Below are 13029 nucleotides of genomic sequence, written 5' to 3' on the forward strand. Positions count from 1 at the left end.
GTGTGCATAATTAGACATTTTGTGCTGTACAAATCTATACTTGCGCATACGGGTCAGGTAAGGAATATGATCTGTTCACATTGCAAATCTGATATTGGCCACATTTCTAACAACAATATGAACAGCTATGCAAGAAAATTAGTTCTGAGAAAAAAAATCAGATTTGAGCACTAAGCCTCGCAGTGTGAACGTAGCCTTATAGACTATTGCAGACTCAAGTTGACTCTTGAAGAACAACAACTAACACATTCTTAATAAAGAATTCTGCTTAAAAGAGTGTCCTGGCTTACGTTCAGAAATTTAATGCAGTATACCCACATTTTCTTTAAAGGGCACTTTTAGTAAATATGACCATACAGGATTTTACATACAAGATGGTTAATTTAAAAAAATTTGGTTAGAAATTCTTTAAAAACGTTCCAGTCATTATTGTTAACATCTCATTCTGAATCCTTGACAAATTGAATAATTTCTTAATGCAGATGTCCCAACCTGAATGAGCTGTTGTTTTTAACAGTCTAATTCATACAGTAGAAACAGCTGTCTCAAATGGTCTTCACAACTGTAGCTCATCTGTCCAATGATTCTGTAAAAAAAAAAAAATGCTGTAAATATATTATAAAAATATTACAAAAAAAAAAAAAAAAAAAAAAACATTTTCACTGTTGCTGCATGGGTTTCATCGCATTCTAAAATGATCATTTTAACCACAAAACCTGCCCATTAGAACCTTTACAGATTTATTTTTAGAGCATCCATACGAATGTTATTGGACACCTGTTTTGACCAAGCGGCAACCTCCCGCTCTTCCTCGGGAAGCCAATAGGGAAGTAACTAAAACTGCAATTCATCCAAAATTCCGCTAGTTCTGGCCGCTCCTGGCTCCATAATAGAGCAAATTTTAATTGAGCCCACTGTTAGAATGGCCAACTTTACAGCAGAAAAAAAAAGGTGTTGAACAAACACTCATAACAACTGTGAGGGGGGTGAATATTTTTTATAACTCATCCGTTTCCTTTATATTAAGTTATATTAAGTTTGCATAATTAAGAGCGTGGCCACTTGAGTGACAGCTAGGTCTCGCTGATCACTGTCACATCACCTAAGCTGACTTCGGCAGATTAACCACTGATTTTGACATATTCATCGTATTTCTGGGTTGTTTTATGTGGCTTTACACAGTCTACTGTTTTGGACTTGTTTCCAACAATTATCAGATAGCATGGCATAATGTGTCACTTAATTGTGCTCACAAACCATTCACATGGCCTCCGTTTCCCATGCGAGTAAAGTTATATACTTATATACCATCTTTATACATGTATTTGTTTTATTTAAGATTATCTATCGTTTTTATTTATATTTAGAGCTGTATTGCACTCCAGAATCTGACAGATTGATTAGATGTGGACTGTAGAACAGTCATCTGAAGCATTGTCATACAGTGTTATGCTGAATTTCATCAATAGTCCTGCATTTACTAATACAGACTATATCTAAGGGGTTTGAAAGTAATTCGCGTTTTCCTCCTGTTGAAAAATGTCATAAGAACAATGCTTAATGGCTCAATGTATTACTACAGTGTTTTTAAAAGTCTAACCACTTTATTGATATAGTGTACAGCCAAGCACATGTGGTCAGAACACAAACGAGTTGCATTAGAAAGTATTAAGCATTCTCTCAAAGTAAAGTCTGTCTAGACCAGGTCTAAGCAAAATGCCAGTAGGTGTCTGTAGCTCCGCTCACTCTCCTCCTCTTTGCCCTTGTTTGGTATCCCGCCGTGGGTCCGATGACTCACAAATAAAATGGCGACGGTTGGCCGTGTCTACTTGTGGCTTCTTTTGCGCTCTTCAGAAACCTATGGGTGAGGCATGGATGCTACGTCCATATATTTTACAGTCTATGGTTTTGACACATGTCCATCTGTGCGACAAACAGGATGGCCCCCATCCCCAGTGGAAGTTACACCCTGTTAGTAATGCAATGCAAAGTAAACAAACTGGTGAGGTGGTTTTGACTTTACAGTCCCACACACATAGTAAGTTTAATATAAACTTTGATACACCTATAAAATAAGGGATGATAATCATTGTTATTGCAATCTCAAAATGCAGCCTGAGACTTGCATATTATCAATCCCATGTGCAACAAATTAATCTGTGTTGACAGTTCAGTGCTGATTTCCTGTAGGCGGGAACTTGTCATGTCCATAGGAGTCGAGGCTATGTATTGGCAAGGGCCTCACGATACAATATATCAAGATATATAAATAATACGCGATACAATAAATATTGTGATATATTGCAATAGTTTGTATTAGTGTGTCATGTTATATTGACAACTTGATGAAGTCAGCAGACATTTTAAAATTCCAATTCCAAATTACTTTCTATCCATTTCAATTCATTAGAACTGCACAGTGTTATCGAACAGAGAACTCACTTAACTGTATTAAAATGCATATTGTTATTTAACATTGAACTAAAATGAATATGCCACTTAAGTCACATTTGAATTAAATAAACTATTTATAAGCAAGTAGGGATGCTCAAAATAATCGATTAACAGTTAACCGTAAAAATATTATTTTATATATTTTTAGTTTGGCTGCATAAGGGGCCGATCGAATGCGCTTTTTTGCTTTAAGAGGGGCATCTTTTGAATGGTTTCTAACGCCCGCAAGTGTTTTGCACACAGCTTATCCCAGAGCAGCAGTTTGTGTTGTCAAGACAACTAGAGAGAACTTTTAAAGAGCATGGTTTCCGCTACATTCATTGTTCCATGGCGGGGACCAAAATACATTACTCATTTAAAACATTCATTCATTGTTGTTTTTTTTATAGCGGATTATAAATCGCACCATAACGTATTAAAAGGTAAGTGGATTATAACAGCGCAAACTTTTCAGTAACCGTATAGTGCTGTGTCCTATATGTTTAACCCTTTGGGATTACGTGCTTACTGACTGGCTGACTGACTGAGAGGTGCATGATGCGTGAGGCCAGCAAACATGACGTAGCTTTCAGTTAAGATGAACACAGTTTCCATAATTATACTTTATTTATAGATAAAGGTATATGGCTCTGCATTTAATCACTCTATCTTGCTGGAGTTTATAGCCGTTTCACTTTACTTCAGGACGCATTAATGCAGCTCTGAAAGTCTAATAGCCGTTTCAAGTTATCCAGAGCTGTATGAATGTACAAATCTTGAATATCACAATATTATTAAATATTACAATTCTAACAACACAGACAGCAAGCAACACTTTTGCACAATCGATACCCAGCTGATTCAGTCGTTACATAAGAGGACCGCGCTTCTTTTTTTCTTGTCAACATAAAAGGAGTGTGGTGCGCCTCACGTTATTGGAATCGAAAAGCATGTTAGCTGTGGTCGGGCTCCTTCAACTGCTAGACATAGGCCTACTTGTTAACTTGCAGGATGATAACGTATAACCCGTGCCTACAGACATATTTGCCAAAGAAGCAAAAATGGAAAAGAATATTGTTGTTTGATACAGACGTGTTGATGCCAAACCTGCCCTGGGGGCTGTTCCAGAAAGCAGGTTATGTGACATACACGGGTAAGTTTGAGAGTAAGTAGGTGGATAACCTCAACTTTGGTTCCAAAATCAGAGGTAACTTCTGGGTATGTTAAGTAGCCATAGCAACTTACTCTCTGAAGATAACCTGCTCCGGAGCAGGTTATGTTCAGAGAGTAAGTTGCTATGTTTCAGAGTTTGTCTGTTTCAGAGAGTTTACTGAGCATTGCGTGCTCTTTTGATGAGAATATTTATGGATGTGGACACACAGATACAAGTTTTTTCGTTGTGAGAGGGTTATAAGTGTATAGTTTTTTTCATAACCAAATTCATAATGTTAATGTATTTAACAAACCTTTTTGAAATCAAATGTGACAAAGCGCAGGTCTGCACTTACCATGAAAAACATTCAGTGCAGCTCTTTGTATTCGCGTCAGGGCATTTTAGGCAACTGTACAATGTGGCAGTATGACCACCTGTACAGTACGCCTGGCACTGAACTGTTTATTACACTTTTGTACAGTTCCTTGGTCATAAATCACTGCGTATCATTACACAGATGATTCAGAGCACGGGAATAGCGTAGTGGACAATGCGTTGATAAAGAACAACGGAGCGCACAACGGAGCGAGTTCGAATCTCACTTACAGATCTTGTGTTTTTTCTCTCCTTCTGCACCCCTCACATTTTTCTGTATAATATCATAAGTGGCAGCTTTGTCTTTTGTAGGAAAATATATCTTTAATTTAAGATGTAGGACGTCGTTCTTATTTATACATTCACGCACACACACCTACATTTTTTAATATAATATTTTTTTCAGGGTTTCTAAATGCTATTGTGTGCATTAATTGCAGCCGATTTTAAAGCTCCATCAGTCACTAAAGGACACTGATAATATAAAATTTGTCCAAAGTATAAGTGTGCAGGTACAACTTTTCTATCCTTAATCTTTTGGTGTTTTAACTATTAAACTCATTACTGCTTCCACTTACCAGCTCATCACACACCCCACCTCATCACTATGTTGAGGCTAAATGGCTGATTTTCAGGAAGTAATGATTCAAGTGTATAACACAAATATAGTAGAAAAAAAAACTATAAAGCAAATGTTGCTTAACACAATGTTTATTTTTATTATATTTGTATTATAAAATAGAATCATTACTGGGCACTACATTGTTACTTGCTGGAGGACAAAAGATACCCTTTTCTGCCTTATACGATGACACGTACCTGCAGCCTGACCCAGAGGAAATCTCAGTGACCCAAGCAGACAAAACAGATGGAAGAGTGCTAAAAAATATATAATTAGTCAAAAAACTATGTTTATTCAAATAGTTTGATCTGTTGATTTCTTAATTTCCTGAAATAAAATGAATGATTTTGTACACTGCTTTATACACGCACCTTTCAACGTGTAACATATTTTTCATATACATTTCTCATCTTTATCTTTGAAGATGGACCTTATACTACTACTTTAGAATTTAAATATGCAGATAAAAGATTTTGTGATCCAAGAGTAATATTCAAATATGGAAAAGTGCAGAAAATTCTTACACTGCTTGTTAGTTTAGGCAGAAGGAACTTCGTCTGCATGCAAAATAAAAAGAACCTAAAGCTATCTGACAACAATCACTTACAACAGTGACAGAGTGTGTGGTTTAAGTCAAAAACTCAACCACTGAAAAGCCTTTATTATAGGACACAGCAGTTAGACAGGCCTCTTTCTATTAGCTGCATGCCAGAAAGAATATTCTAGAGTGTTAAATAAAGAGCTCCAGTAATTAAATATTACCTTTTATGATAATGTTTCTGTGTTTAATGACTTTGAACAGAGTTCTAGCTCCAGAAAGATTACAATTTCTATAAGCCTTATAAGTCAACACACATATTGTGGCCTTAAGAAATTAATGGCAAGAAAAATAAATGCATGAATGGTTACACAACATACTCAAAAAGGATGTTAAAGAGTAGTTTAATTTATCATTACAATAAAATGGAGGGTGGCATATGTAATTTAATGAACTAATAAATTTTCTTATTATTTATTTTTTATTTTCTTATCTATTTCTTATTCTATATTTCTTTCCTTCGTTGAAGCAGAAGTGTAATCTCTGTGTTTAAAACCTCCAGCTTCGCCTCTGTAAAGTGCGTTGCCCTTTTTTTCTCACCGTGACTTTCTATGGTGACTCGTGAATTCGGCGATCTACTGAAAATGCCTTCAGGTGTGTGCCGTGCACGCGCATTAACCCGCGGTTATCTTCAGGAGGTTGATTTAACTAACTCTTGTCACCTGTTTTGGAACCAACATACTCGCGGTAAGCAGGTTTTGGGTAAATCAACCGAGAGTTTAGGTTTTAGCAGATGGTAAGTTAACCCAGCTTTCTGGAATACCCCCCTGATTATGACCTGGATCTGCGTCATAAACACAACATATAGGCTTTACCTTTCATTTTACAGCTTATAAAGCATGTATGCACATTAATGCAATATCATATTTTAACAACAAAACTGTTTACAAAAAGTCAACATATTTACGCGTTGTCATTTTGTCTTTTCATCACAGCAGCGTGCACTTGAACTGTGAGAAAGAGAGGAAACCGTACAGCAAGACATAATCTTTAAAATAGTGATTTCTATTAAAAATGTAAAAAGGTTTTGTGATATGATAACAGCGGGGCATTAAATAAATTAATATTTTCCGTGGAGGGGGCAATTTGAGGAAGTCTGCGATTTTTATTTGACGGAAGAAAAAAAACTTTAATTGGAAAAAAAAAAAACAGCCTATGCCAGTTCTTAAAAAGAATCAGTCAGTGTTTTCATTTTGTAATATAAATTAATTATTTAAGTGAAAATAATTCAGGGCAGTCCTATTTATTGTATTCATTTTCATTTAGTTTAATCTGTTCTTCTGTGCTAAATATTGCAGGTGCGTGAAAATGCTCTGTTGTTATGTTCTGTTATTAATTTGCTAGCATGTTAAAATAAATCAGTATTTTAAAATGCAATATTTATTGTGTCAGACACAAAATAGACACATCAATTTTATTAAAATAAAATTAATAGTAATATGACCAGTTAACCGTTAATAACCGATTAATGAGCGGCGGTTGTAGGTTAGCAAAATTAACCGAAATGAGCACCCCTAAAAGCAAGTTAAAAAAAATTAAAATGTATCATCAAGTAAACATAAAACTGGAACACAGTGCTCTAATATGCAGTAAACTAGGCTATTAGAAACTGACATTGCGACTGACAGCATCGTGAACATTTTGCTGTGAAAACTGGTCGCACATGGGTAAATTGATGGCTGGCACGAAACATTTTACATGCAACATGCCAGCCAGCTGTGCTGGCAAGGTCATGTTTGACGCGGTGTCTGTTACAATGACAGGTCCTTGCAATTGATGTCCCATTCTTCCTATGCAGTTTTCAGTAACTCTGCAATGTTAGTTAAGGCAAACAAAAGCTTGTTGATAATGTTATCCAGTGTAGTTTGCAATGAATCAAGAGGGTTCGGTTGTGGTCGCAGTTCTGCTAATTCATCTGCGTGGTTTCTTGTTAAGTGATAACGCAAGTTTGTAGTGTTTCCCGAAAATTTTGTTGATAGTGAGTTAGCGACATCTACTGGAGCAAAGGAGGAGGTTGTTTGGCACAACATGAATCGATACTTGAGGTTGGACTACTGATATTTATCGTGAAATACATTATCGCGATAGTTAGATATTTCGATATTTTTGCAAAGCCCTAGTATGAGTATGACAAAGTCCATGCAAATTTTTAAGGGTTTGCCCTATGATTCACACAACAGTCTGGTTTGTGTTCTAATTGGCTTGTTTTCACCGGGGTATTACACTAACAGAAGGCTCACGGTACGGCCATTATCATGTACTGAAGTCTTATTATTTGACTATGCCAAGGTATGGCCAGATTTATATTAAATAGGTTGACACTTTGTGCATTGCTGATCAAAAGCACTACCTACTGCGTCACCTCTGACTGCACTATACTTTTTAAAATTACTTTTATTTTTAATGAATAATCTATCAAATGACTATCTTTTATTGATTAGGGCTGTCTAGTAATAACTACTGTGGGAGTGATGGTTTATTCCTTGTAATGTGATTATCTACTAAAGAACATGTAAACAGGTGTATAGGTTTCATAAGAGGTGGGATGATACCGGAAAGTAAATACTATAACTTTTTCCACTCCATAACGGGTAAGAAGGCACTTGTCAGATGGCGTATTGCAGTTGTATGTCAAACTCAAACATGAATACATTTTATGTAAAGCTCTTTGAATTACCAAAGATGAAGGACTTTTTCCTCAGTATAACATTAATGAACATTTATAGATAAGATCATGGTCTTGGGTGATTTTATATAATCAGTTATATTTATAAACGTATGTTTATGAACTAAGGCAATAGGAACTATCACGATAACATACAATACAAAAAAATGGTAATATTAATATCATGAAATACACAAATAATACCTGTGACACCTGAAAAAGCATTGAGGCCTTGTAAAGTGAAATGATTGGTCTTGCAAGAAACTCTCACAACATTTTTAGCTGTCTGTGGCTTTAGACAAACAATCTTAAGTGATCTCAAGCTCAGAAGTGCATCATTCATTTGAGCAGGTTCTTGATGAACAAGTTTACCAAGTTAAACTGAACCACACACAGATCTAAAGTTGTTCAATAAAAACTCATTTTCTGGCAAGCCCATCACTTCCATATGAACGAAGTCAGTAGGTCATAACCTCCTAGGGCTTGAGTGTCCACATAGGTGGACAGCACATTTTAGCTCTTAAGTGGCTTTTTAAAATACTTTAAAATGTTTTATATTTTGTTACAGACATACAATGTCATCCTGCAACTGTTTTGCAGCATATAAAAAAAGTCCCAAACTGTATTTTTAACTGTCCAAAATGGGGGGGAAATCTCTGAAAGTCAAGTTCAACAAAAAAATCCATGTTAAACATGCTTTAAAAAACATTCAGGAAAAAATGTCCACATAAGGTATATGGAAAAAAAAATTATCTCTAAGAGTACATCACATCAAAAGATGATACTTAGATTTTTATTCTAATTAGGTTCCAATTAGCCCAAATAGCAAAAAGAAATAAAAAATGCATGTAAAAAACACCTTGGGCCTTAAGAGGATAATTCATTACACTGAACTGAGCAAACCGAGTTAGACTGAAGAACTAATGAGCAATGAGTCCATGCATAAAAAAGAACATGAACAAGGTGTTGAAATATATGTTTTTAGGCTGTCTCAATGTTTGTGGAAAAAAAGTGACTTGAAGGCTATGCTTTTGAGTTCAATGGATAATGTGTAATGTACCGGTACTCTTTTTTGCACAGACTTATGGCTTTACATCACAAGGCCTTAGAATATCTTCAAGAGCCATGCGTATTTTGCATGCATTTTCACCCCCAATGGTAGGAGGAAAAAACGTCATTAATGTCAAATTAAGTAAATTCAAAGCAAATCTTCAATTGATTAAACTAATTATTGATGTTTTACGGTGCATGTCAGAGCTGACCTGGGATGAAGGGATGTTCATTTCTTCCAAGTCTGCATTTTTATACAGTATCAAACTTCCCCACAGCACTGAATGATGGCATCCAGGGCACTTTCCCTCAACAGGAATTAGGTGGAAGGGGTCTGCCTTCAAAAAGTGTCCAGCCAAGCAAATGAGGTGACAAACCATTTGACAGGAAGGGTGGAAACAAGACAATCTATCCACAGTCTGAAACAATTCAAAAAAAAAAAAAAAGTAATTCCAATAGGGATGAGTCTCAACTATTTTATGACAGCAATTTTTCCTCAAAACTACAGTAAAACTAAACTAAAACCTACCTTAATAAATTCCCCACACAACACACAGAGCTCCACCTGTCTTTCCTCTTGCTCTTTGCTCACATGTTGTGGTTTTCTCTTTGCACGAACACAGCCAAACGTTAGAGGAATGTGCAGTGGAGGCTGTAAATCAGGGGCGAAATCCATTCGATACTCCTGCTTTAGCCAGCGCACAGTGATAGGGAGTCGACTCCATGGTGCCACTCGCAACATGTTTGACACCACACGCCAGTGAAATTGCAAACCTGACTCTTTACGGCTGCGACGGGAAACGTGGGACAAACGACGAGAGATGTGAGGATGTTGCCAAGCCCATTCAAACTAGGAAAGAAAAGATTTATTAGTCTGCCAAAGTACATTTATTAGTCAGCCAAAGTAATTTTTACTTTTTAAAAATTAGCTCGAAAATTAAGAATCTAAATAAAAAAATATTAATAGTAAAACAATGGTAATATCTTAATGGTAAAACAAAATTAAAAATACAAAACAGAAAAGGGTATTTACCCGAAGAGCTGCAATATCAGATGGAAAGCCATGGATGATAAGAACCATTTCCCTTAAATTTAAAAAAAAAAAATATAAACAAATAAATAAAAATTCAAACAACAAAACACCACAAGCGGGGCATTCCAAAAAGCAGGTTACCTCGTTTGCAGGTGAAATTTAAAGAAATGAAAGTCAGTACTGTATGCTTTCCATTCAAAAACAGAAACTTTCCAACTATGGCCATGAACAGCTCATGCGTGTTATATATTTCTTAAAAAAAATATTTATTTCTACTACTATTTAATGTTTTTGTTAATATTTTTAATAGTTTTGAATTTATCTGTTTAAGTTAACAAAGTATATGTTGACAACGTCAGTAAAAAAAAAAAAAAAAAAACTGCTGATAGTTTGGCTTTGGACTTGTGGAGCTGCGCATGGATGGATTTGCTCTTCAGTGTTTGGACTTTCAGCAGTAAAAAATTAAACCACACTGACACAGTTTCAGTTTACTAGAACTTCTATGTTAAAACTGCTTTGACACTATCTACATTGTAAAAGCGTTATAGAAATAACAGTTAACTTAATTGAATATTATCAGCTGATGTCTCACCAAGGTCCCCTGCCACTGGTTCTCTTGGCTCCTCCTCGGTGTCGCCCGGCGTTGTGTTGTCCGATACGGCGCTCTGGATTCACAGTGAAGCCAATATATATTCGACCCTTAAATTTCGGGTTTGTACAGTACAACATATACACACCATAGAAACTCTCCACCTCCACAACCATCCTGTTTAAAACAACTTTTTTTTACAAAGAACCTTTAAATTGTTCCTCATCTTAAGTGATACTACTGATCAAAACTTCTGGCTTAAAATAAATATGACATTTTATTAAATACTAACGTTAAAACAAAAATCCACTGTTGCGTTTGGTGTGGTCATGTGGTTCTTTCTTTTCAAATGAAAGCTGCCCCGGTATTGCATGTGCAAATAATTTGATATGGATGTCGCATATTAAGATTTAAAGTATTAGATAAAATATTTTACAGCCATCAGTGTTATTAACAAATAAAACATTGACGCTGTATTTATTAGTTTAATTATTTTTTTCTAATTCTTTAACATTTCGATCAAGCAAATTCAAAGAAGCCAACACTACCAAGGACCCCAAATGCTCTCTGTTTTGATTGGTCAAAACGTCGTACTTTGATAGGGATTGGCCATTATTGTGGTCTAGAGGCGTGACTTAAAACAAAAAGCTTGGGTGACACCAAAGAGCTTAGAAACGCCTATTCTATGCCCTTTTAAAAAATAAACAAGGGCTGCTGCCATAAACATTATAACATATCTGGACGCATAGACGTTAAATAAATAGATAGCTAGACCAACGCCTCATGGTCCATTTCGGTTCGTTGCCCCGACAAGTCAACGCGACTGGCATCTTTAAACAGACGCAGCTGAACGGACGAGCTACTGTTTTTTTTTTCGGAAATAAACTAAATCAACGCTTATATTTATTAACTGATTATAATTTCATGATGTGAAAAAACTCTACTTACCTAGAAGTAAGAAAACTCAAACTTGTCATGTATATTTTATGGTATAAAAAGAGATGTATTATCAATAAATGTATCCTTTATCACTAATAGTGCTGTCTCTTGTTTTGTTTCACCGTTTTATAATAGTGATCATAAAAAGTTCATATAAAGTAATGAATCACACATTATTATAATGATATAATTTTATACAATAAAATAGACTGAAAAGAATAATTAGTAATAGCATATAAATATGAAATAGTATGTGTGTGCTTATGGATAAAATTGTAATTCAAGTGTGAATAATACTAATACATCATTGCTACTCCAATGGCTTAAAGAACCATGTATAAAAGGTAATTTATTCCATTGGCAGTGACTGTACTAAACCAGATTCTCAGTTGAGTGATGTTTTGCAAGTTAGTGTGCCCATAGTTGTGAAAATACAAAGATCATGCCTCATTATTATTGTTGTTATTAATACTACGTTAGAGGGTCTGTGTGGGTTATGTGTTTTAAAGATATGTGAGTGTATGTATGTTGTATTTAACGTTCTGGCAGTGTCAAGAATTAATTTAAACTCAGAACTTCTGTGCAGACAATGAAGTAAATAAAAAGTAAATTATTATAAATGTGGTGGAAATATAACAAATAAAAATATATATATGCAGATTATTTTATACAGCAGAATATAGGTGTAAGAGTTGAAATATTGCAAATATTCTGATATCTTTGACAATTCAAAACATGAGCTGAAAACAGAGACTGGTAACTTCACAACCCAGCAAGGGGGAATGCGGGAAAAAAACAGTTCCTGCTGCATTTGCATCTGAGTATGCTGAAACTCAGCTTCATCCCCCAATCTCACGCATATGGTCATTTCAATGTTTGAATGTTCTAGATTAACCAAACTGACTTTAACTATCATGTTTGATATCAATTGAAATGTCTCAGTGCGATTGGTACAATGGTCTCATTCTCTCAGAAATAGACATAATCAGAACAATAAATATATAACTTCAGGCATCTTTTGAACCACTGTGAGGGGTGTGACTTTTACACTAAGTGTGAATGCCTTTTGTTATTCACACCCCCTTCCTTGAGGGAATTCTTGGATTATTTAAGGTAGGGTATAAGAAAGTCTCAGCGCGATTTTGCCTACCCAGATCAGCCCATAACATGGAGCCTAGGCTCCACGTTATGTAAAATTTACACGTTATGTAAAAAGTCTAAATCTTAGATTTATCTTTGATAATTTGATGTTTTGTATTGATCGTTTATGAATTGACTGATTGAATTTGGCATAATACATTTACCTGACTAATAAATTATGTTTTGAATTATTCAAACCTCGTGTTATTATCACTGATAAATGTTGTTGTCCATAGCACTACAAGCCACTGTACAGGTTAGTAACGGACTAAAACATGTTAGACGGAGCAGCGTGGCACGCTATACAATGTTGATAGAGATCCGACTAACAAATTGGCATTTATTCATGTATACTTGGACTGTAAAAGGCCAACTATTTAGAACAACAAAATATTGTTGAAACTACTTTAAATGTGGATATTTAGGCCTTCA

At 35.3% G+C, this 13029-nt stretch overlaps 1 protein-coding gene across 4 annotated transcripts; it reads right to left on the reverse strand.

Annotated features, from left to right (window-relative positions):
- Positions 1-279: 279 nt before the first annotated feature.
- On the reverse strand, positions 280-10870 carry slx1b (SLX1 homolog B, structure-specific endonuclease subunit). 4 transcript variants are annotated; one of them, XM_073905916.1, is made up of 6 exons: positions 10811-10870; positions 10522-10594; positions 9930-9981; positions 9426-9746; positions 9109-9315; positions 280-586 (listed from the first exon to the last, which is right to left on the reverse strand). In XM_073905916.1, the coding sequence occupies exons 3-6, from the start codon at positions 9975-9977 to the stop codon at positions 557-559; spliced, it is 606 nt and encodes a 201-aa protein (XP_073762017.1). In that variant the 5' UTR covers positions 9978-9981; positions 10522-10594; positions 10811-10870; the 3' UTR covers positions 280-556. The 4 variants fall into 4 exon arrangements, with proteins under 4 accessions (XP_073762017.1, XP_073762019.1, NP_001314786.1 ...); XM_073905918.1 differs by lacking the exon at positions 9109-9315; NM_001327857.1 differs by having other exon boundaries at positions 10522-10857.
- Between the last annotated feature and the right edge of the window lie 2159 nt (positions 10871-13029).

Source organism: Danio rerio, chromosome 7 (genome assembly GCF_049306965.1).
Source record: "Danio rerio strain Tuebingen ecotype United States chromosome 7, GRCz12tu, whole genome shotgun sequence".
NCBI lineage: Eukaryota > Metazoa > Chordata > Actinopteri > Cypriniformes > Danionidae > Danio > Danio rerio.

Coding starts and splice junctions, on each gene's coding strand:
- slx1b (NM_001327857.1), bottom strand. CDS start 10,694: ATGGTTGTGGAGGTGGAGAGTTTCTATGGTGTGTATATGTTGTACTGT. Junction 9,747..9,929: donor CTGATATTGCAGCTCTTCGG/GTAAATACCCTT, acceptor TTTCTTTCCTAG/TTTGAATGGGCTTGGCAACA. Junction 587..9,108: donor TGAACATCCCTTCATCCCAG/GTCAGCTCTGAC, acceptor TTTTTTTTACAG/AATCATTGGACAGATGAGCT.